Source organism: Polyergus mexicanus, unplaced genomic scaffold (assembly GCF_030449975.1).
Source record: "Polyergus mexicanus isolate NDT 795.1 unplaced genomic scaffold, iyPolMexi1.0 SCAF_10, whole genome shotgun sequence".
NCBI classification, from domain to species: domain Eukaryota; kingdom Metazoa; phylum Arthropoda; class Insecta; order Hymenoptera; family Formicidae; genus Polyergus; species Polyergus mexicanus.
The window spans coordinates 6427985-6454926 of record NW_027223330.1 but is presented as its reverse complement, the minus strand read 5'-3'; the positions used below and the strand labels follow the sequence as shown (position 1 = coordinate 6454926).

At 36.7% G+C, this 26942-nt stretch overlaps 1 protein-coding gene across 1 annotated transcript in view; it reads left to right on the top strand.

Annotated features, from left to right (window-relative positions):
• Dhc62b (Dynein heavy chain at 62B) overlaps positions 1–26942 on the top strand; it is a 962114-nt gene that overhangs the window by 781200 nt on the left and 153972 nt on the right. The window contains exon 30 of the mRNA XM_070302893.1: positions 13215–13574. Coding sequence (XP_070158994.1) covers positions 13215–13574 — 360 coding nt within the window. The remainder of the gene's footprint in view (positions 1–13214; positions 13575–26942) is intronic.

Here is a 26942-nt window from a genome sequence, read left to right as displayed (position 1 = left end):
GATCGACTCGTCGGTGTCCGGGTTCGAGAGGAGGGGAGATTCAAGCTTACGAAACACAATATAAGTAGAAAAAAATAGTTTATTTAGATAAAGATATGTACAAAGTAGCGTGCAGGGTCAGGCGATGTTGGTCAGCGTGCGGTCGGCAGGAAACTGGTGTCAGGCGCGGGCGTGCAAAGCGGTACGCGGCGAGAAACGCAAAGCGGTACGAGGCGCAAAGTGGACGCGGCTTCATGTCTATGGCGCGGCTTTATTTACAGGCTTAAGATTACGGCGCGGTTAGAACTAGCAGGCTTATTTCTAGCGGACTTATTATTAGCAGGCTTTTACTACGACGCGGTTAGAACTAGCAGGCTTATTTCTAGCGGACTTATTATTAGCAGGCTTTTACTACGACGCGGTTAGAACTAGCGGACTTACGGCTAACGGTCTTAAGGCTACGACGCGATATCTACAGGTGGCTTATTACTATGGTTAGGCTAGGTAGGTTGGTATTGCCGACAGGCCCGAGTGTCACGTCGGGTCCGGCCTTGGCAACGGAAACCGGCAAAACCCGGTAGGGCTGAGCGAAACCTCAGCCCGAGGAGCGGTGACAGGAGCCGGCGAAACCCGACAGGGCTAAGAAAAACCTTAGCCCGAGGAGCGGTGACAGGAGCCGGCGAAACCCGACAGGGCTAAGAGAAACCTTAGCCCGAGGAGCGGTGACAGGAGCCGGCGAAACCCGACAGGGCTAAGAGAAACCTTAGCCCGAAGAGCGGTGACAGGAGTCGGCGAAACCCGACAGGGCAAAGAGAAACCTTAGCCCGAAGAGCGGTGACAGGAGTCGGCGAAACCCGACAGGGCTAAGTGAAACCTTAGCCCGAGGAGGTAGTAGGTACTGGTCAGGTCGGTGTCGGGAGCTGGATGTCGGGACAGGATCTGGTCTCGATGCCTCGGCCGGCCGGGGCCTCCTACCATACTGTCGGCCCGGGAGTGGGGTCGATTCCGCGTGGGGACCGTGAGCGAGATAAGGCGAGTCGAGAGCGAGAGCGCCTGCCCAGCGAGATAGCGCGCCTAGTGTGAACGGGACGGTGCGTGTGGCATGCGCGCGAGCGAGAGAGCGTGCGCGGTGGTTGTGCGAGCGGGATAGGTAGAGTAGGGTAGAGTAAGCGAGGCGGACATGTTATCGTAGATACATATATATATATTTTGCCGTAGTAACGGCCCTGCCGTTACACAATTCTAAGACAATTTCTCCTTTACAAAAATTTCGTCTAAAGCTTAGTTTTTAAATTATAACAAGAAAGAGTGAGCGAATTACGGCACGAATATAGAAGGTAGGCAGGGGCACCGCAACTCACCGTCCGATGCAGGCGCTTACATGAGGCGCTCGCTACAGCTGATCGAGCGCTACAGCGCTATAGCGCTCGATCAGCTGTTTGCTACAAGCGATGAATGTGTGCATGTGTATGTGTATGAGAACATGTACGCGTAATACGTGCACACATATATACGTTCTCACACACGCACACTCTCTCTGTCTCTCTTTTTCTCTCTCTTTCTCTCTCTCTCTCGCTCGCTCGCTTTCTCATTCATTCACTTATTCTTACCTTGTAGAGATTCGATTTTCTATACTTCACGAATAATTGCTGTACGGCCATAGATAGCACGAGAAATGTTTTATCGACACTTGTGTCGATATTGTATCGACATTTTTACGCTTTTCCTCACGCACTTAATCGATGATTTAGAAAAATTAATTAACGATTATAACGATCACAATCGATCACTACCGATTAATTATTCACTTAATCACGTGATAAACACGAGACGCTACCATCTTGTGATTGACTGAAATCTCCGCACTTTGAACGCGATAGTTTCGAAAATAAAATGTAAAATACAAAATAAAACATAATGTTCGTTTTCTTTTTTTAAATAGCATATTAATCGTATTTTGTCTTTCTTTCCCAAGCAAGACAAAGAAAAATTATTATGTTTCTGCGAATAGAAGATGTTCCATGTAAAAATGTGATGTTTGCTCTGAAAAGAGCGGATTCTAGGTCGCTCTGAAAAAAGAGTTGACGATTTAGGGACAATGAAGTGTGCGCCGCAGCATACTACCAGGCGCGCGGCTCACCAACGTGCGCCCGGCTAAAAGTTGGCGCTGATTGACTAGATTTTACTCAATAACTCCTTTATTAAGCGTTATAGAAAAAAAATGTTACATGACCTTTCTGTTCAGTTTAACCCACTATATTTGCACATTACGGATGGGGCGATTATTATTAGACACCCTACATATATATGTATATATATTGCGACGACTTTTCCTTCCGTCTCGCGGCTCAACGATAAACGCGTCCGCCAACTCAATCTCTCCGTCGCGGATGGAAGTTGCGCCAACGAATAGGAGCTAATTCGCCGAACGGGAGATGCGAAATAGTTGTTGACAAAAACGAAAGAAGAAAAAGGATAACACGCCGAGTAGGAACTGGATGTTAGGAATTCCGCGCTTACCATAACGAAATCCGAGAGATGATCGCGAAAATCGAACTTGGGCGCCAGATACGGTCTTGCATGTATCATTTCGCGAGACAAAATAAGCGCAAGATAACCGCGAAGGAAATTGTTGGAATTTGTCACGGGCTGATTAGCTCGCCTAACGGTAGAGGGGTAGGGCGAGTGTTGCTGTAACGCGATAATTTATGCAAGAAACTACAATTACAGGAACGACAAATACAACTGAAAGTAAATTCGAGAATTAAAACAAAGAAAATAACAGATTTATTATAATAGCGGGAGTTAAAGCTCCTTGAGAGCAGTAATGACAAAGACCGCGCGGATATTCGGCTATGGTAAAAAGAAACGCGGCTGCGAGATTGGGTGTTGGAAATGGGGCGCAAAATCCCGAAAAATGTACGCCGATGGCGGCCCGAGATATTGGCTGTAATTCTCTCGCGTTAACTACGCCTCGCGGAGTTGACAAATAATCAGTCTCAACGTTAATAATCAGTTTCGATGTTAATTCGGTTGATAACCCGATCCGATTCTCGATATTGGTTTGTTGATGGCGTCCGTATCGCCCGCTATTATCGCTTAAAAACTAATACGCAACTTACAACTATTAAGCAATTAGCAAAATACGCACATTCGTTATTTCCGGACAAACGAGACACGCTTACAGGAAACTCGACGCACACTCACTCAATTCGCACTATAATCGCGAAAGAAATTCGCACCGAACGTGCACGCAAATTCTAGACGCCAAGATTCATAAACGACACATAAAAGTAATATAACGAATTTACGCGACTCACACTCACATTCAAACCGACATACAACACGAATGAGACTTAGGCGCGAAATGGGCGAGAACCCAATGCAAATACAATATACGAAATCCGAATCTCTAGAGAGACGATACACGGTCATGAAAACGCGAGATATTGTCTGAATCCGCGGAAACCAATACTCTTGAGGCTCCGGGACTCAGATCGCTTGACGACATGGCCATGACGCGAGAAATTACACTAACGAAGCGGGCTGAGCCCGTACATCAACGTACCATTTCACGGTGACGACGGCAGAACGAAACAATCCCGGACGTGATCGCGCATAGCTGTTAAGTAACCTCACCGGCACACTCTCTTCCTGCGGGACTGCACGGGGTCGACGTCACTCTTTCGGGCATAATCCCTTCGGTCCCGTTTGCCGGAATCCTCTCCTCTCGTCGCGGCAGCTCTCGCAAATCAAGACGCCTCTACCTCGCATGTACGCTCACGCCAGTCTGACCCAGAATCCTCGCAATCCAGAATCGATATCTCCGGGCCAGCAAGGGCTACGCACACGAGATGCCTATCATCGCAACCAATCACGCATTGTCACGCCGTGGCCAGCGGGTGGCGGGCTCACGATCGTATCGGGGGTGCGCGCGCCCCAGTTATCGCGAAAGATATTTTGCTGGGGCCCGCTCAGCGGGGCCGTTGTATGACGTGGCTGGAAGTATGATTACGACCCTCGCAGCCGTCTTTTCCGATGGACTGCGTCCTACAGCGGCAGTATTACCGCAGTACCTCCACGGGGAGCGGCTCTGCACGGTCCTGGGCTCTTGCGCGAGGATTCGCTCGTTGTCTCGTGCGTCGTGACATCGAAATATTTCCGCTGCTTGTTTTAGTTATCGAAATGCTGGCTCATCTCCCCTCGGAGATCGCTCAGGTTTTTCAATAGATGCTTCTGGACGTCAAAATTCGATCTTCCGCTTTTTCCTCTGATGAGGCTCACAAATTAAATATTCATATAACAAAAGAAGTAACAAAAATAATATAAAAATCTTGATTAAAATGCCTTTCTGGAGACTGCGATACGGTTCTCGCAAATTCGGCGACTCGTGCGGCTCTTTAGCCCGCGCTTTGCGATCGGAGAGGGATTTGGCGGACGCGCGTGAGACGGCAACGTCACACCCCCCACTCTCAAGAGAAACCGTACCGGCGTCGATCATCCTCAGCAACTACGATACCGACTTTTCAAATCTTAATTCGGGGAGCAAAGAGCGATCGAAACCTTCAAAGCAAAGGCCAAAACACAGAATGGACAAATAACACACTTAAGACGACAAGACTAACGCGATAATTCAAAGATCAATCGGATGTAGATCTTCGTCTCTCCGTAGCCGGGACATCAAAATAGGACGCCGAATTTCCGATGGTTAGCGTTTGTAGACACATTCGCGGAGGAACTCTTGGCAGCTCATTTGTAATGATCGCGATAGCACTTAACAAAGAACCTACGGAATAGAGGGAGCAATATAGGGTTTCAGGTCCTTAACATGTACTTTCGCGAGCGCTCTATTCTCCTGATCCGCAATCAGCCTCGGCTAATGTTAGTGAATAAGTTTCTTGTATCTTGTATCCATTCTACGGAATGATTCGAATAGAAGAAATATTATCATGAAATATTAGTAAATAAGTTTCTTGTATTCTCAATGACAAAACAGTTATAATTTGCAAATGCTGATAGGCTTCCAATTTCATGTATTACTATCAATTCGATTGAGAAATTCATCGTGGTCAATTTTCCTGAGTAATTGTGAAAATTTCCGTTATTTTTGTGGAAGAATGGCATTTTTTAGTGTAGCAGAGTAAATCGACATTCTAATTTATAATGAAGCTGGAAGGTCTGCGGAAGCATCCCGTTCGTATGCAGAGAGATACCCGGAAAGGAATCATCTTTTTCAAAGGAGTTTCGATCGTACAGTTCAATTATTTCGTGGCACTGGCAGAGTTAACCTACCCAAAAGGAAACGATCGAGACCTATCACTGGAGAAGCAACAGATATTGCTGTGTTGGCTGCAATAAGAAACGATCCCCAACCCAGTTGTCAAAAAATCGAACTTTATCATGGTATTTCTAAATCAAGTGTACACTGAATGCTTTAACGTTATAAATTCCATCCGTTCCATATTTCCCTATATCAGGAGCTTCATGGCACCAACTTCCAAAATCACGTGAATGGGCGATGTAACAAATCCGAATAAATGAGAATTTCTTTTTCAACGTGCTTTTCACGGATGAATCAAGTTTTATCAACTATAGACAATTGAATACACATAACATGCATTATTAGTCTATTGAAAATCCAAAAATTATTAGACCATTTTTTATTGATAGCATTTTGAATGGTGAAAAATATGCGAATTTTTTGACTGAGGACTTTGCCTGACCTATAGAAAAAACAGCATCAGTTCAAAAGATTGAGATGTGGTATCAGCATGACCGATGTCCGCCCCACAATGCAAGAGTAACCCGTGGAATATTGGATGAAAAGTTTCCTCGACGTTGGATTGGGCGAAGTGCAAATGTTGGCCTCCACGTTCGGGAGTGGTGCACTTGGACACAGTATAATTGGACACGGTGCAAATGGACACGTTACAAATGGACACGAGATTTTGCACACGGATCAATTGGACAGTGCATTTGGACACAGTAATTTTGGATACAGTAGCTTTTGGACACATAAGAAAATACGCATCGTTTACTTGGACACCGCTCAATTGGACACTGTTCATTTGGACACCGTTCGTTTGGACACAGAAAGATGCGCACCGTTCATTTGGACACCGTTCGTTTGGACACCGTTATTTGCCCACCGTTCGTTTGGACACTGTTCATTTGTCCACCGTTCGTTTGGACACCGTTCATTTGCCCACTGTTCGTTTGGACACCGTTCATTTGCCCACCGTTCGTTTGGACACCGTTCATTTGCCCACCGTTCGTTTGGACACCGTTCGTTTGGACACCAAAATTTGATTTAAATTATACGACGTAATCCACACCAAATTTTTGTTTTAAATAAGAAATAGGTTTGGGTTAGGTTATATCTTCCGGAAGTGGAGCCGTCCCGCAGGGGGGCGGAACCCACTGTATCCATGCATGACATCCAAATATGCGAAAGGCTAAACAAAGTGCTAAAAGCAATGTAAAATTAATGACATCAGTATCAGAGATATATAAGTATGAATATATTTTATTTTGACAGATATTATAACCTTCAAATGTATCTCCTTTTCACGATTTCATATTTTACATAGATTTACCAGTATAAAGTGTTATAAGAATACTGATTATATTTTCCCAAAATGATTTTTATTTCTCTCCATCTGTTACATATTCAAACAAACAGTGCGCATGTTTCTGTGTACAAATGAACGGTGTCCAAACGAACGGTGGGCAAATGAACGGTGTCCAAACGAACGGTGGGCAAATAAACGGTGTCCAAACGAACAGTGGGCAAATGAACGGTGTCCAAACGAACGGTGGGCAAATGAACGGTGTCCAAACGAACGGTGGGCAAATAACGGTGTCCAAACGAACGGTGTCCAAATGAACGGTGCGCATCTTTCTGTGTCCAAACGAACGGTGTCCAAATGAACAGTGTCCAATTGAGCGGTGTCCAAGTAAACGATGCGTATTTTCTTATGTGTCCAAAAGCTACTGTATCCAAAATTATTGTGTCCAAATGCACTGTGTCCAATTGAACCGTGTGCAAAATCTCGTGTCCATTTGTAACGTGTCCATTTGCACCGTGTCCAATTGTACTGTGTCCAAGTGAAGGCCACTCTCCACGTTCACCTGATTTGACTCTATTGAATTTTTTAATGGGGATTAAGGACATTGTTTATGAATATGTTCCAACAACGCCCGAAGATACGAGGATGCGTATTAGAACTGCATATTCTAATATCAGTCAGGAAACGATAAAGAGGACAAGAGAATCATTTATTGGCCGTATACAAAAATGTATTGAAATCGATGATCATCGTCGTTAACTATGGCACGATTATTATTTAGCGACGGACCGCGGAGACTGCGCGATCACATTGTTACATTGCCTAGCGATGCGAGAAACGCGACATGTACCGTACAAGTTTAAAAAAAATACATTTTAAAGTCCTGTACCATTTTGCGATTTTCTCAATAATTAAGATAATATTAATTGTAAAAGATCAGTCAACGAAGTGCCGCGAGAAGCTCACAGCGCGAAGACTCCGCAGACGCGCAATAAGAGTGTAATTCTTTCGGTTGTCATAGCGAAGCAAAGCGCTCTTCCCACTGCTTCGCCGCGGGTCTAGTATCAACTGATAGTTGAAGGTGTCTTCGCACCGCGAGCTTCTCGCGGTACTTCGTTGGTTGATCTTTTACAATTAAAATTTTCTTAAATATTGAGAAAATCGCATAATGATACAGAACTTTCCTGTTCAGAATAACACCCTCTATCTTCCCTTAAAGTGTTGCGCAAATTTTTGGACACCCTGTATATATATAGAATGTCCTAGACCACCCAAATATTTAGTTTTCGATAATCTTACCGTAATACTTCTATGTATAGAATAATGAGACAAATCAATTAGTATAAAAATTAATTGTTTTTAAGAAAATTATTTACAATGTATTTTTTTAAACAATTATTTGTTTTTTTTGGCACTAATTGATTCGTCTCATTATTCTATACATAAAAGTATTACGGTAAGATTATCGAAAACTGAATATTTTACGAAATATTTTATTTTTTATATCAAAATATGTCAGATTAAAATATAAAATAACTCAAGAAGTACTTAATGAAAAAATACTGTGTTTTGGAAAGTTCTCGAAATAAGCTACAAGAATCTGTAATGAAAAATAAGGGATCCATTTAAAAACGGAAATTGACCTTCAAATGATCTTGAAAATTACCTTTAATGTCAAATCTAAGGTCATTATTAGATAGCCCCCTTTGTTCTCTACAACTTTTATCGGAGTCGTTTTCCTTTAAATGTTGATCCTGAAAAGTTATGAGGGTGGAACTTTTAAAATGGCACACCCTGTAGGACTTTTCGACTCAGTTTGACCCAATCTACCTCCATTTTTTGTTGTTCACTTACTTGTCGGACACCCTATATATTTGTATATGCAAGGTGGCCCCGAATGTTCCAGCCAGGCTTTGAGATCTCTTATAGAAAATTTAATTCTGAAAAAAAAATTTCCTATAAACATGGGTCGAAAAATGCTTTCTTAAGAAGTTATCACTCACAAACCTCTGATGCAAAGGAAGAGCAAAAGGTGAAACAAAAATCAAATAAAAAGAAAATAAAACCTAATAAATTTCTTGAAAAAACAATAAAAATAAAAAATAAAAATCTTTTTTTTATGAAAATAAAATAAATTTTTTTAAACTAAAATAGCATGTATTAGTAGAAAATGAATAAAGACGTGAAAAAACTAACTGTTCATTAAATGTCCCCCCCCCCCTAGCTCCAATTTTTCTTTCGGCATCGAGTAATGACCGATTTAATCGCTTTACGGATTTCCTCCTAATTCAACTTTAATCGATCTAACAATAAGTAATAAAAGCACTTTTTGTACGTTTGAAACTGGTTATATAAAAATCTATGGAACTTACAACAATCTTATTTGAAAGATAATTTAATTTTCTACAACTTTTGTTTCGGTATTTTTTGTTAAAAGATGCACATTTTCCATGATATTTGGAAAAAAGTGTTAAATAATCACGATTTCAGAGGTTTTTGAGTGATAACTTCTTAAGAAAGCATTTTCGACCCATATATTAAGGTTGAAAAGAAATCTGACCGTAGATAATGGAAATAGTGGTACTTGATGGTTTTATTGAAATCATAATATAAACTAATGTCGGACAACTCTAGTAACACGTATAGCTTGTATCGAGAGTTCTTACAGACTGCCTGCTTTACATGAGAAAAAGGATGGCGGAAATAACCATACATGCGCAGTACAACTACCGGTACTTTTAGAAACGCGCAATAAATTCAAATCCCAACACTATGTTTATAGAAAATTTTTTGTTCGGAATTAAATTTTCTATAAGATCTCAAAGTCTGGCTGGAATATTAGGAGCCACCCTGTAGGTATATACAGAGTGAGTCTTTTTAATCTTAACAGGCAAATATTTCAAAACCTGTAAGTTTTAGAAGGAAATATTTTAGACAAAAGTTGTTTGGTTCTATGGGGGAAAGGAGATAGGAATATTAGTTAGACCCTGGATGGTATTGTTAAGGTCATATCAAGGTCATATTGAATTTTTTCTATCGGAACCTTAATTTTTTATTGCATATTTTTATATCCTTTGTCGAGACCTTTTCAAAACTCTATAATAAAGTATGTTTTTATTAAATACTTTTGGAGTTATTTTATATCTTATTCTGACATATTTTGATATAAAAAATAAAATGTCTCGTAAAATATTTAGTTTTTGATAGTCTTACTGTAATACTCCTGTACAATTAGCTTTGCGCCATATTGTGCCCTCTTTGCGCTATATTGTGCTTTCAAACCAAACAACTTGTATTTGAACAACTATTTCGTAATTTTCTACGAAATATTTACGCGTACCCACTTAAATCAGATATACTGTATATGTATATATATACATATTGTTGCGCTCGAGATTAATCGAATCGCGCTTACAACTGCTTTTTGCGTCACCTCCGCATCCGAGGAAATAGAAGAATACTCGTTTAAGAAATAAAGATAACTTTATTAGAACAACACAACAACTAATATAACAATAACTGAACGTACAAGACGGAGCTGTCTCAAACACGGCCGTACTGCAAGACAGCTGCTCAAAATCTAATATGGGTGCCGTTGTTTATCAACATTCTATGACAACAATCTCGGAGATGATCCTCCTCTATGATCTTGTTTCAGATCGATTGCCTTTATCGCGACCGCGTACAAATATGCAGGGACGTAACAATATATATGTATACAGGGTGTTAAAAAAGATCGTTTACAAACGCTCAGAGATAACAGAGGAAGTAAAATTGAACATTTTTTATTAAATCATTAAGGATTGCGTCGTTTTTGTTCGAAAGGAGTCAAGAATCAAAAGTAAATGAAGATAAATTCACAAAAGTTGTTGAAACTGCCTGCCATTCACCTCATTGCAGAGTTGACATCTATGTGTTATTGATTGTCTAGTACGCTCAAAAACATTAGGAGTTTCGTGCACAATTGTAACAGCTGCAGCAATGTATGTAACCAGTTCCTTTATTATATCTTCTGGGGTTTCGTAGATTAGACGTGTCATTTCTTCTCACAAAAAGGAATTCATAGGAGTAAGATCAGGCAATTACAGTGGCCAAACAGATAATAGGATATGACGTGAGCAAGAATTAACGACTTTCAATATTAACGACTGCCAATATTGCCGACGCAAGCGCGGAAACGATGAATCTACAAATTTTAGTGACTTGAGAAAAAATATTTCTTTTAACTTTTTCTCTCATCCCTTATTTCATTCCAAGTAATAAACAGTAGGGTTGTATGTAGTGGAAACTGATACGAAATCCCAGACGAACTTGTAGCAATCATATATCCGTGGCAGAGGCATTGACGTATCTGTATAAAGTATTTATACATTTTTTTCAACCTAACAAATGATTGCTAGAAAATAATATTTGTGGGCTAGAAAAAATGTGCGAGGTGTGAATGATTGAATTGGGAATCAAATCCGAGTTTTTCGCTTTTCGGGCGACAGTTCTTATCACTCAGCTATTCAGATTTTATATCTTATACCATATTTAAGAGTGATATAGTATACGACTGAAGAGTGATGTTGGAAGTCGCTCAATAAGTGTAATGCCAACTGCCACGAAGAAAACCGTGCTGCGGATAGCTACAGTGTAACTTTAGAGATATGATAGTCTTATTCTCTCGCCAGTTGGTAACTGGATTAAGCATTTATAAACGATCTTTCTTAACATTCTATATATATTTAAAGCAAGCAATAATATAAAAAATAAATATAGTAATATTAAAATTTATAATATAGTAATATTTAAATTTAGTAATATTTAAATTCAAAATATTCAAATTATGTCATTAGTCATAAAGAATATTAATTTCTATGCTTTGATTTTAACTAATTTAAAAATATATACAGGGTGTCTTAGACCACCCGTACACCCCTTTTCTTTCAAAAAGTAAGGATTTTAGAGAAAAACGTATTGAACAAAAGTTGTATGGTTTTGAGGAGAACATAAGATGGTGTCATTGGTTTGACCTTGGATGGCATCGTTAAGATCAAGTCAAGGACATCTTTGATTTCTTAAATGGAACCTCCTATTTTTTATTGCATATTCTTATAGCTTACCTCGAGAGCTTCCCAAAATACTATAATAAAGTATTTTTTCATTAAGTACTTTTTGAGTTATTTTATATTTTAATCTGACATATTTTGATATAGAAAATTAAATATTTTGTAAAATATTTAGTTTTCGATAATCTTACCGTAATACTTTTATATACAGAATAATGAGACAAATCAATTAGTATAAAAAATAATTGTTTTTAAGAAAATTATTTACAATGTATTTTTTAAAACAATTATTTGTCTTTTTTGCACTAATTGATTTGCCTCATATTTTGCCTCATATTTGCCTTATTCTGTACATAAAAGTCTTACGGTAAGATTATCGAAAACTAAATATTTTACAAAATATTTAATTTTTTATATGAAAATATGTCAGATTAAAATATAAAATAACTCAAAAAGTACTTAATAAAAAAATACTTTATTATAGCGTTTTGAAAATCTCTCGAGATAAGCTATAAGAATATGCAATAAAAAATAGGAGGTTCCATTTAAGAAATTAAAAGTGTCCTTGACTTGACCTTAACGATGCCATCCAAGGTCAAGCCAACGACACCATCTTATGTTCCCCTCAAAGCCATACAATTTTTGTTGAAAACATTTTTCTTTAAAATGCTTAGTTTTTGAAAGAAAAGGGGTGTACGGGTGGTCTAAGACACTTTATATACTTACGGTAAATTTATACAAATTATCTTAGAATTAAAGAAAAATTATTTTATAATTAGGTAAATATGCATATTAGGTTACACCTCACCGATGACATATATTGTAAAGGACATGACCTTGAGTAACTTTTCCTTATAACTTAACCCGCGGTTTCTTATAGTTTCAGCGATATTTAAAGTTAACATTTGGGTAATAATATAGAGACAGAGAGACAATCCGCCCCACAATTGTTGCATGGATGAGAAAGTATATGCGTGGACACAGTGGGTTCCGCCCCCCTCCCCTTCTACGGGGGGCTCCACTTCCGAAAGATGTAACCTAACCCAAACCTATTTCCGATTTAAATTAAAATTTGGTTTGAGTTAGGTTATATCTTCCGGAAGTGAAGCCCCCCGTAGAGGGGGGGGGGGACCCACTGTGTGCACGCATATACTTTACAAAGCAAAGCGAAGTCCACCCCACAATTGTTGTGTGGATGGGAAAGTATATGCGTGAACGCAGTGGGCTCTACTATAAAAAAACTAGATACATAGCTTTGGGTTGAACCTCGCTTTGCGTGGAAAGTAAAAAAACCCAAAGAGCTTCGTCTCTAGAAATTTAAAGAAACACTTTTTTCACGTCTGATTTACGTAAATACAATGTAAACAACCTTTATTTTTCTTTATTTTATAATAGAAAAATCATTAAAATTATGAAATCATAACTTTAAATATCCTAGAAACTATAAGAGACCGCCGGTTAAGTTATAAGGAAAAGTTACTCAAGGTCATCTCTTTGACAACATATGTCAAAGTCAAAGTCATCGGTGAGGTATAACCTAATATGCATATTTACCTTACAATTATATTACAAAGAAAAGTATGTTACAAAACTACACACATTTATTATTTGATAGATTTTATATTCGTTTATTTTATACACGACGATTCTCTTGGCATCGGGTGAGATCATTGAGAAGGAGATATCATTCTTTATTTCTGGCGGCTTTGCGCTGAGTGAACCGGTGGCGAAGAATCCCGCCATTGATTGGCTTCCTGAGAAATCCTGGAATGAAATATCAAAAATCTCTAGCATTCTACCGACCTTCACCGATTTTACACAAAGTTTCCAAGAAAATCTGCTGTCCTGGAAGGAATATTACGATATATTAGATCCAATTGACTCATTTTTACCGCAGCCTTGGGAAACAATATTAACGCCCTTCCAAAAACTGATCGTCATAAGAATGATAAGGCCAGACACAGTACCGATAATGGTATTATAGCAATAATTATGTGTATATATGTTGTAGTCAGATTACATGAAATATATAAATATAAAGAATAAAATAATGAAAACAAATATGATATAATAAAATGATAAAATATGAAAATAAATAAATCATAAAATGATAAATGAAATGAACCAACCAGAATCTAAAACGATGTACAAATCGTTGCATTTGACAATGTGGTGAGTTGGTTGTTAACGTTTTATAAGAAGATTAAAATTATTAGTCAGATTGTAAAATATTTCATTTTCGACCATAATTTAAGAATGTGGCCGCACTTTATATAATGCCTAGACATTTTATAAAACAATGAATTATGTAATCTGGTTACAACATACAATATATTGAAACTATCAAACATATATCGAATATTTCTTTAATGATAACATTTAAATTAGAATTTGGAAAATATTTTTTTTTAGCGAAAATGATGAAGAAGATAATAATTCATCGCATCTTTTTGTCTTTAATATACATCTTCATGATATATAATCATATATTTTTAATATTATATAATTTGAAATTTATAATTAAATTCTAAATTCAAATTTTTATTGAAAGGAAATAGTCTACTCTTTAAAGAGATTTTAAGCATATTTAAATGTTTTTTTTTATACAAAACAAATACATATTCGAATTTTATAATAAAAATTTTATATCATAAAATATATAAACATATATTTATAAAAAAAATAATTTGAAATTACGCACATTAAAACTTAAATTGAAAAAAATTAAAAATTTTAGAAAAAAATATTTATTAGTTTTTTTTAGTTGTTTCAATTTTTGAACAAGAAAATATTATGTTAAACTTTATAAGGAAGTCTCACTATAATAAGTGTCCATTCTTTATTATTTCCTAAATTGAAGGAGAGACTTTAATATAGATAAAATTAAACAATTCAAATTAAAAAAACTATAATAAGTGTCCATTCTTTATTATTTCCTAAATTGAAGGAGAGACTTTAATATAGATAAAATTAAACAATTCAAATTAAAAAAAAACCTTTTAATACGATAGGATCACATTTTTACTCAATTGATTATATGAATTAACAGCAACATACATTTTTTACTTACATGACACAGATTTATTAAAAGACACGGTAGTATCTCGCCCCAAGTCATACGCAGCAGCAGCGAAGCACTCTGTGTATTTATACACAGGTCAATTGAGAATACAAGACCTCAATAACAGCTAAAGCAATCGAATTCTAACTTGGCCTAATCGATAAATTGAGTTTGAATTATATCAGAAAAGTGTGCTTACTTTTGTTTTAATTGTTCTACGAACAGAGAGATTACAATGCAAAATTCGAAACATGAAATTTACCCTTAAGAAATACCGGTCGTTCTCTCGGTCTCTCAAGAAATTTACGTTTTCCATTTTTAACAATATGGCGCTAGCAGTATTCGCCGTTTATGGTAAACCGCCTGTAACGTAATTTGTATATACATATATCCGTGTAAAAGAGACATTATGATGTAAAAAAAAGCGCTAAGTATATCTTTCTCCAGCCAAAATAGTCTTTTACAAAAATTAATCGCCATCAAAAATATTATTTTCTCAAAAATTATAATAATCTTTGCGACATCCTCATTCGTATATGTCAGATATGATAGTACTTGCTCCTCGGACGGTATCCATACATTATCATTCATAAAGGAGAACGGTATCGGAAAATCATCCGGCAGAAATTTTTTGCATTTGTTGAAGTCAATAATCTCAAAAATTATATTTATAAATTATACTTTATCTCTTTAATAACACAGGAAAAAACTTAAAATATTAGCATCAAAAACAAGTAAAATCAAAAAATTGTCGCTAAATAAATTTAGAAAAATATAATGCATAATATTCAGATTGCAAATATTTAGATAAATTATTTTTTATAATTAGAGTAGATCTATTTAATGTAAGACACAAAAAATATTAAAATTTCGAAACTTTGCATTATTTTGTCTGCATATATATCTAACATTGCATTCCGTTCTATTTGCAGAAGCAAATAAAATGCAATAAAATATTGTATATGTGGCATAATAGGGGTATGGAACTTAAAATTGAACAAATGTATAATTATATTATATAATAATATATAAATATATGTATAATAATATTAAAATTGATACAAATGTATAATTATTATATATTTTTAAAATATTTATATACATATATACAATAAATTATTTATAGTAAATATTGACAAAAGGGGACCTTGATCTTGACATATGTTGTCAGGATCATCAATCTGAGTAACTTTCAAAAGGTTTTAGCCATCGCTGGTTGTTTCCTGAAAAGTTATTAACAAACAAAGATTTGTATAAATCAAGGTTTGTACGTAGTCTGACAATGAAAAACTTGATATTGGACTTAGTTTACAGAAATAATTCTTTGTATACTACACACATACACTTAAATAAACATGCAAGTTTGTATATAGGGTGTACAAAAATAAAATATTACTATGTTAAATTAATTATTTATTGGATATAGTTTAAAAAAAAAACATCAATACGTTTACCAAAAATATAGTCTTTTAAATAAAAATTCAGCAATATAATGTTGATAATGATATTCTTGAATACCGAAACGTGGAAGATTAACACGCACTTCTCTCCATAATCTTTCTATGTTTTGTGTATGAACTAGGTTATTAAGATCCACGAAATTTTGAGAATGATTTACTGTTTGATGTGTATAATTTTCATTTTTGAGATCATTATAAGCACGTCAACAGTCACTACAAATAATTGATCCAGGAGCAATATATTTATGAATTAATAGTAATAAAGTTTCGGAACTTCGGTTTTCTACAAGTATAATGAAAACTTTGTTTGTAACACATTCTTTGCCGCCAAATATCCACTGTCCTTTTAGCATGCGGCCTTTGTTTTCTTTTCTCAATTTTGGCTTCATCTATTTCTACAATAATCTCTGGTCCGCCAAGTTGCTGTTGTTCTTTTATTAACCAATCCGATAATAACTAAATATTAAATGAGAAAAAATGTAAAAATGCGTATATAAGTAACAAATATAAATATATATGAATATTTCATTTAAATTTCTAATTCACATACTTCTCTACAAAAATTTGTCCAATCAACAATAATTTTATCACATATTTCCAATTCATTACATATAAGAGACTGTCGTGGTGGTTTAATTATTAAAAAATATCCAGTAAACCAACAAATTTTTATCATATCTAGATGAACATTATCAAACCAAATGTTATTCAATATGCTTATTTTAAAGTTGCATGTTATCCGTTATCTTTTTCGTCCAGATATAATCTTATAATATTTATTACTACAATGCATAAAGTTTTCAAATACATTTGCATAAGTTATAATATTTCCGCATTTTGCACATTGAATATTACCACGAATAACTTGTTTATCAATGAGATACTGTATTAGAACATCATAATTATATGTTAAATGCGGAAATTCGTGTAAATGCATTGTATTATTAACGAAATACACTACACAAGAAATACGAATCTTATACTTCGAAGAATTGAACAAGACTGTATCATCATAAGAATTCACAAGCACAAATAATAAGAAATTGTTGTGCCTCCGGGAGAGGCACGGTAGTTGGGATCGTTTGCCGGAAGGAATTTAGGAATTCGGGCTCCGCTCGAGAACTACACGTACTTTAGTTAAATAATTCAGACACTTTCCACGTTAAATAAATAGATAATCAGCTTTATTTGTGACTTGGCTTATTTACAATGTTCCCGCACATTAACTCGCGTCGCGTATCGCGATAGCGGATATCTCAACGTGCGCGTGTCTAGAGTCGAGTTTCGATCTCGCTTCTCGTTTCTACGTATATTCTTCTGCCGACTGCGTGGCTATTCGATATTACGATAATTATTGACACTCGCTTTGACACTTGCGACTGCTCGCGATTTTACCTGCGTTTAAGAATAAAGGTTGCGAGCGTTATGGTAATTAGTAATCAAGACTGCCCGTTTGGTAGTTATTGTGACCACCCGCGTAATAATAATTAATGATGAAGACTGCCCGTTTGATAGTTACTATGACTACCCGCGTAATATTAATTAATGATCAAGACTGCCCGCCGCTCGTTAGCGATGGGTCTTTTTATTATCTCCCTTTGATTTCTGGGAGGGGATCGTTTAGCGACAAGACTATGTGACGTGTCGCTTGATTTTGGCAAGATCCGGATGCAAGCTAAGGAATTCTAAGTAGGACTTCTTTGCTTGCATTTTCGCAATTTCTTTATTCCTTTTTACTTCGCTTTTAAGTAGGACTTCTACGTTGCATTTTTGCAATGTCCTTCTTCCGCTTGCCCTGATTTCCGCGTTTTCGCAATGAAATGATGCACGGTCGCTCGGGCTTCGCGCGTGGCTCGCGTTGTCAGCGCTTCGCTCGGTCAACGCTCGTAACGTGATCTGTATTCGCGTTACACGTTGAGCAATTCCTTATTGTATAAAATAATATATATCTAAAATAATATATATCTATTAATTCGTGTATAGCCTTTTCGGGCTATAACAAAATGAACATGAAATAATATAAACATTGTGGGAAGATATTCAAGTGTAAACACAAAGCAATATTTCTGCGACTTTTTCAGATCAATGTGTGTATGCACGAGAGGGGGAGGGGCAGAACCCACTGCGTCCATGTATACACTTTCCCATTCACACAATTGTAGGGTGGACTTCGGTTCGCTTTGTAAAGTATATGCGTGGGCACAGTGGGTTCCGCCGACCCCTTCCGGGGGGGCACCACTTCCGGAAAATATAATCTAACCCACAAATTTTAAGAAATTAGGCTCTCATGTGACATTACAAATTTCAAATAATCGCGGACTAATAAGAGCCAGAACGCGGATAGTAGTGCGTTAGTTTCATAGAAAAATAAGTTTTCTATAAAACTGAATATGTGCACAGGGCACAAAATTTACTTGGTGCTATACCAAGATTTTTTTTTTTTAAATAATCTCAATTTAAGATATATAATAAACCCTCCTTAACCCCCCTGGATAAATAACCTAACCCAAACCAAATTTTAGTTTTGAATCAGAAATAGGTTTGGATTAAGTTATATCTTCCGGAAGTGGAGCTCTCTTGCAGGGCGGAAGAGGGGGGGCGGAGCCCACTGCATCTACGCATACACTTTCCCATCTATACAACAATTGTAGGGTGGACCTCGCCTTGTAAAGTTTGCCTTGTATGCGTGGATCTCTTGGACATGGACTGGGGGTTAGATTAGTTTTTTTTAGGGAGGGGATGCAGGAGAAGAGACGAAGCCTATGCGTTCGATTTATTAATACATAAATACATGAATAAATGATTCTACTAAGATACGCTCTATTAAATGTACATAGTGTCAGAAAAATTATGTTTTAATTAGTAAACTTTTTTTATTGATAACTTTTTAATGAACAACAAGCGACGGCTAAAACCTTTGAGAGTTACTCAGGGCGATGACCTTGACAACATATATCAAGGTCAAGTTCATTGGAGCTGGGTCCCCATTTGTCAATATTTATCTTATTTATATCTCTATATAATTATTCATATTTATTTAATTAACTGATAAAAGTTTTTATGAATATATCATACGAAGGAAATAAAAGGCAATCAAGAGCCAGCGCGGTAATTTCTGCGCATATGTTTTATTACAATCAAATTATATTGATATTTTGATTACGTGATAGACAAATTCACAAAAAGCGTACGTTTCGGTCTCTCTTTTTTACCATCCTCAGCGCAATTACAAAATATATGGAATATATTTGTAAACACCTCTGTAACATTTCACCTTCCCCGACGCCGCGGATCAGGCTCGCCGGTGCCAAGATTCGAGAGAAGGGGGAAATTCCAACTCACTCTTCCTCGGTATAAACGAACAATTGCTTATTTAGTAGTTACTAAAGATTTAACACTGAAAGTTAGATTATTTACAATGCAACATGCGAAAGCGGTGCGTACAGTAGTTCGCACAAGCGGTTCTACGCGTTGGCTGGTGCGCGTAAGGCTCGGGAAGTGAGCGCGGCTTATGCGGACGTGTTTTGTGATCGCGGTGTTTGCATGCAAGCAATTATCGTTATTCTAAGACAGATCTTAAATACTACAGAGTGTCACGTGGCCTTTAATGTGATTCCAACTGACTGATCGCTTTATCCTTAGAAGAACTGGGCATCAGTATTGTTTGCGGCTTATTCTTTGAAAGATTAGCGCGCTGTGGTAATAGAAAGGCTGTATGTAAAGGCGGAGTTGGCGCATTACTGGCGGAGATCCTAATATGTTTAATTAACTCTACAATTGCAATGCTGGGCCTGGTGGCCGGTATAGATATGATATATACAATGCGGTCTTACGGTTTAGTGGGTCGCGGTATGGATACAAAACGGTTTAACGGTAAAGCGATCTTACGGACTAACTGATCGCGGTATATACAAGGCGGTACTAGAGTCTATCAGCACGCGGAGACCAAAGCGGTTGTACGGTTTTACTGGTCGCGGAGTAGATAGACGGCCGGCCTTCCACTCACACTCACGCGAGTCTGCGCGTGGTGAGGTGGCCCCACGGTGGGGCCGCGACACGGGTGTGGAAGTTTAGGGGCGTCATAGGCGCCGAGCTTCAGAATGCGAGCGGATGGTCAGCCCGCAAGGTTGATCGTAACGGTATTGTTACACCCTTTTGTATTCATATTTACTGTACGTATCGTGCGATACAAAAAGATTTGACATTCTGCCTTAAACATCCGTAATATTTGCCTTTTGTACAACATGAGTGCTTCACTCAAGTTCGGTATAATTATATTGCTAGTTATTTTTTAGTGTAGTATATTGTATTGGACAGTCTCTTTTTGTCTCGAAATTACATTATATAACATTTACCATCTGACAATATGGGTGAGTCTTATTCTGCGTATTATTACTGTCACATTTTTGATACAATATAAGGGTATATAAATATGAAACCAGAATTTGCCCATAGATGGCCCTAGCTGTCAATGTAGTTACCGTCAAACCGCGTCATTGGCGCTATTTTCTTGTTTTGACATCTGATAAAGATTTTCAACTCACAACAATATAAGTTTCATACAGCAGCATAGTTTTTAACAGCGTTGAACATGTCGAATTTTGTGCCTGGAAACTACGATTTGCGGACAGCATTGATTTTCTGTTACCATTTGAAGAAAACTGCTGCAGAATCTCATCGAATGTTTGTCGAAGCTTACGGTGAGCATGCTCTTGGTAAATCACAGTGCTTTGAGTGGTTTAAAAAATTAAAAAGTGGCGATTTTGACATGAGAAACGAAGAAGGGTGTGATCTATTATGAGCTGCTAAAATCTGGCGAAACCGTTAATACTGAACGCTACCGACAACAAATGATCGATTTGAATCAAGCTTTGCGTGAAAAATGACCAGAATATCAAAAAAGGCAACACAAAGTGATTTTGCTTCATGATAATGCACTATTACACACAGCAAAACCGGTCAAGGAAACGATTGAGGCGTTTAGTTGGGAAATACTTTCGCATGCGGCTTACTCACCAGACTTGGCTCCATCCGATTACTACTTATTTGCATCGATGGGACACGCACTTGCTGAGCAGCACTTCACTTCTTATGAAAATGTACGAAAATGGCTCGATGACTGGTTTGCCTCAAAGGAGCATCAGTTTTTTTGGCGTGGCATCCACAAATTGTCAGAGAGATGGGAAAAATGTATAGCTAGCAATGGGCAATACTTCGAATAAAATATTTTTTATCATTTTCATACAATCAACGTGTATTTTCTATACAAAAATTCCGGTTTCATATTTATATACCTGATATTCCATATACTTTGTAATTGTGCTGAGGATGGTCCAAAAAAAGGGACCATAACGTAAGCTTTATATGATTTTATCTATCACGTAGTCAAAATATTAATGTAATTTGATTGTAATAAAACATATGCATACAAATTACTGCGCTGGCTCTTGATTGCTTTTTATTTCTTTCGCATGACATATTTATTTAATCAAAACGTTTACATTATGACCGTATAATTTTTCGAATAATCGATACTTATAGGAAATGGGGGGCGGTTTCCACGGCATACTTTCGGCGCATGTCTAGATTATCGATTCCGCGATCCCGCTAGTCGAATTTTCCAATAAAAGAAATCGAGTTGAACGTCAGGCACGGAAGGCCGCACCACACAAAGATATATCGAACACAAAAAAAAGGTTGCGGAACCGACAATTAAACGCGACGGACAAATATGCGGCTATTCAGTATACCCTAAATGGTAGAGGGGATGATTCGGGGGAATGGGAGAGACTCGAGAAAAGAGAACAACGGGAGCTAAAATAAAATTTTCAATATGAGAATTTATAATCCCACTAAAAAAAAACCTCACATAGGTAAAAAAAATATGCCACGTACTTATCTAAAAAACAACATATAAAAAATTTTCTCGTAAAAAATGAAAACTAAATATGAAATTAATAGTTAACTAGCCAAGTATTTAGAAGCAATTCAGTTTGTAAAGATTTGTAATTTGAAATAGTATTTATGATAAAATCAAACTTGTATTTATGAAAATATTATATATAAATTCTCTCTTAAAATGCATTTTATTTTTATTAACAGAAACATAATTTTCAAAATAAGTTCAACAGAAATAAAAAAATATACAAAAATTTTGAAAAAACTTGACGCTGCTAACTTTTAAAGCAGTGCTCGGATTTAGTTGCAAATTTCGGCCCGATTCCGTGGCTCACGCCTATTGCCCCCCACTCACCGCTCGTACGTTAGCGACGAGTCGCCAGATATGCGTAACTAAGGACCGCGACGCTTTGTCTCAGGAGCGTCCGTATATAAGAATGCCCAAATATAATAATAAAACAATACTTCTCTATAATTAAAAGTTTTTCTTCAATATTTTATATCAATGAAATATAAAATATTGAAGAAAACTTTTAGAATTTTGATAATTTTCGCGGTGCATTTAAAAAGATATTGTCTTATTTATTATATTTGGGCATTCTTACATATGAACGCTCCTGAGACAAAGCGTCGCGCTCCTTAGTTATGCGTATCTGGCGTCTCGTCGTTAACGCACGAACGGTGAGTGGGGGGCAATAGGCGTGAGCCACGGAATCGAGCCGAAATGTGCAACTAAATCCGAGCACTGTTTTAAAGCATACATTAAAACAATAAAGTTAGGTAAAAATAAAGATAAGGGGAGGCACCTCCGATGACTTACCTTAACATGTGTGGTCATGACCCTGAACAACATCCAAAAGATTTTAGCCGTCGGTCACTGTTTATTAAAAAGTTATTAACAAAAAAAGTTTGAAAAATATAACAGTTATTTTGAGTATTGAAAGGCATACACGACTAATATACATATAAGTGGAAATAGTACATATATGAACGAATTATAGAGTAGACCTCGATTCGCGTTGTAAAGTATATGCGTGGAGACAGTGGGTTCCGCCCCCCTCCTCTACGGGAGGGCTCCACTTCCATATATAATTATTCGTTATATTTTAAAGATGGAAAGAAAATGATACAAAACCTCACATCGCGACCCCACAATTGTTGTGTGGATGGGAAAGTGTATGTATGGACACAGTGAGTTCCGCCCCTTCTATGGGCGGGAGGGAGGGGGGCGGAACCCACTGTGTCCATGCATACACTTTCCCATCCATACAACAATTGTAGGGTCGCGATGTGAAGTTTTGTCTCATTTTCTTTCCATCTTTAAAATATAACGAATAATTATATATCTATATTACATTAAATAACTTCAAAAAGATGCATGTAAAAAAATTAATATTAGAAGAATAAAAAAATATAGTCAACATATATGCAAAACAATTTTAATTAACATGTAAATCATTTTATGAATACATAAACACACATTTATACTATCAACTTCATTTGTTAATAACTTTTTAATGAATAATGACCGACGGCTAAAACCTTTTAAATATTGTTCAGGGTCATGATCTTGACAACACATGTCAAGGTCAAAGTCATCGGAAGTGCCTCCCCTCATCTTTAATCTTACCAATATTTAATTTAAATCTAAATTTAATTTAGAATTATATTTAATTTAGTTATATCACAATCACTGCAATGTGAATGTATTAAAGAATACACTAATTTTAGCATATTGTTTAGTTAGCAGCGCCAAGTTTTTTTAATTAAAATATTTTTATATATTTTTATATCTGTTGAACTTATTTTGAAAATCAAGTTTTTGTTAATGAAAATAAAATGCGTTTTAATTTTATGGAGAGAATTTGTGTATAACATTTTTATAAATATAAGTTTGATTTTATGACAAATACTGTTTCAAATTCCAAATTCTCACAAACAGGATTGCTTCTAAATACTTTGCTGGTTAACGATATTTAGTTTCTTTTTTTTTTAAGGAGAAAATTTTTTATAAGTCGTTTTTTAGATGTGTACTTGGCATATCTTTTTTATTTATGCGAGTTTTTTTTTAATGGAATTTCACTGCTTTTTATAATTATTCTTACTTTATATTAGTATATTATAACATATAAATGTATAGTATAACAATAAATCACACGAAATTAATATCTGCTTCGATAAATAGCAATTGCTTATGAATCATTAATTATTAATTGGCATAGAAATCGAGTTTCAGATATCTTTTAATAATTTTCGCGATCGCGTATAAGAGAGATACATACTATGACAACACGTCGAAGTGTTGCCTGTTGCCTAGTCGCTGTCACTATATGAATGACAACAAAGTGAGACATTCCATACATGATACAGTAGCGCTCTATATACTAACGCGCGTCTTTGTGTTTATATATTTGACAGTATATCAATGCGGCATAGTTGGATATACCTATACATTGTAACGGTACGCTTTTCCCGACGCCACGGATCGGTTCGTCGGTGTCAGGGTTCGGGAGAAGGGCAAACTCAGGCTCGCAAATCACTAGTCGGGTTATTAGCAAAATAAGTTTATTATATTTAGATATACTTCGTACAAAACTTAAGAGGATGCCGGAGCGACAGACAAACTCCAACGAGTGAACGCCCTTATCTAACAAGTAACACTACCCAACTGATACTCACCGATTTGAATGAAACTTAACATACTTATTAAACACCGAAAAACATTAAATACGTGTTTTTTTGTTTCGGCTAAACACGATTTTTAGGGGTAGAAAGCACCCCTCAACCCCTGGAGGTGGAAACAGTTATGGCTAATTATTTCTGAAACGATACATTTTCTGAAAAAAGTGCTTAAGACCAAAGTTGTAGAGTTCAAAGTGATGCACTTGATGACGACCTTGAAGTCGACCTTGAGGTCGATTTTCAAGGTCAATTAAATTTGGAAATAATTAGCCGTTGCCGGACTTTGGCCACATCCTGTATCTATAATCAGTAATTTTATGCGTTGACTCTAAATCTGTCTTCAGAATTGATTTGTTGCGTTATTTTCCTAAAAAAAGAAAAAAACCTGACGTAATGGGAAAATAGGCGCAAATTTATAGAAAAAATAAGAAGGAGAAAAAAGTTTTGTAAGTAACTTCAGAATAGAAGTAAAGATAAAAAAACATAAAATGTCACTCTAATTATAAGTTAAACATTACCTTCATGCTATATTAGAAACTTTAAAATTTTTTTAAATTTTTATTGCTACTCTGACAGAAGGTTGTTTTGAATCACCCTATATGTTGTCAAGGACATGGCTCTGAGTAACCTGCAAAAAATTTTAGCCGTCGCTCGTTGTTTATTACAAAATTATTAACAATTGAAGATAGTGATCAACCGATGCTTGCAACATAAGACTGCATATATTTCGGCATGAATACAAGCTCGCACACTTCTCCATCTACACAAGAATTGTAGGATGGACCTCGCTTCGCGTTTTAAAGTATATGCGTGGACACAGGATTCCGCCCCCCTACGGGAGGACTCCACTTCTGGAAGATATAACCTAACCCAAACCTATTTCTGATTTAAAACTAATATTTAGTTTGGGTTAGATTATATCTTCCCGAAGTGTAAGTTACCCGTAGGAGCGGGACCCACTGCGTCCATGTATACACTTTCCCACTCACACAAGAATTGTGAGGTGGATGGTGGACCTCGTTTCGCGTTGTAAAGTATATACGTAGACGCAGTGGGTTCCGCACGGGATGAGTTCCACTTCTAAAAAATATAACCTAACCCAAACCTATTTCTGATCTAAAATTAAAATTTGGTTTAATCCTAAAGCCCATCCCCCATACAATTACTTAAATATATAATTAATAACTTAAATTTACAACTAAATACTTAAATATATAACGCTCATGCATGGAGAAATTCAGATTATCGCATTTAAAACGTGTTCTTATCATATCATTTAATTGTTAATAATTTTGTAATAAACAACGAGCGATGGCTAAAATTTTGTACAAGTTTCTTAAAGTCATGTCCTTGACAACATATGTCAAGGTCATTGAAATCGTTGAAATCGACGCTAATATCAAGGTTTTCCAAATTTTTTTCGAAAAATAATTTCAATATAATTTTGCATAATTATAGTTATAAATATCTTGATATAATTACTGTGACCGTAATATTTTAAATTAATAATTATTTAACTATTCGGCGAGCGATTCTTCAGTGCTTTCGACACACTTTTGGCACTTATCTTGAGTATCGATTTTGCGATCCCGAAAACATCCGATTTACCACAAACCGAGTTGGGCGCCAGGTACAGCAGGCCGCACCATGCAAAACGACAGCAACACCGGAAGAAAGATCACGGAACCGATAGATAACGCGATGCCAAAATACGCGGCTACTCAGTGCACTTAAATGGTAGAGAGGGTGATTCGGGGGAACGGGAGAGAGCTTGAGAATCGAGAACACGGGAGCCAAAAAGTAAGCGCGTTCAGTATATAAATTGAAACTGACAAGAGTATATTAAACAAGAATATAGAACAATAATAGTAAATAGAGATCCTCGATGTAAAGAGATATGCTTGGCGCGAATAAGAGAATCGTGATGGTCCCGCGGAGATCGACACGTGCACAAGAGTATCAAATTACCGGGCGTTTAACGCGATGCAAGCTCGACTTTTTGGTCGCGAAGATTTTCGTCGTACATGACTTGTTTGGCCCACGACAACTAAAGAAACTTCTCGGACGCACCGGTAATCACTCGTGAATCCGCTTTGATACAATAGATATTGTAACGCCATATGACTCAAATATTTCCTTTAACGGGTCTCGCGATGAGTCGGTACGCGCCTCAATAAAAATAGCGACGACCTTTGCGTCGGAATACGCAGGATACAATTTTCGAGACTCGCGGAAAGTAACA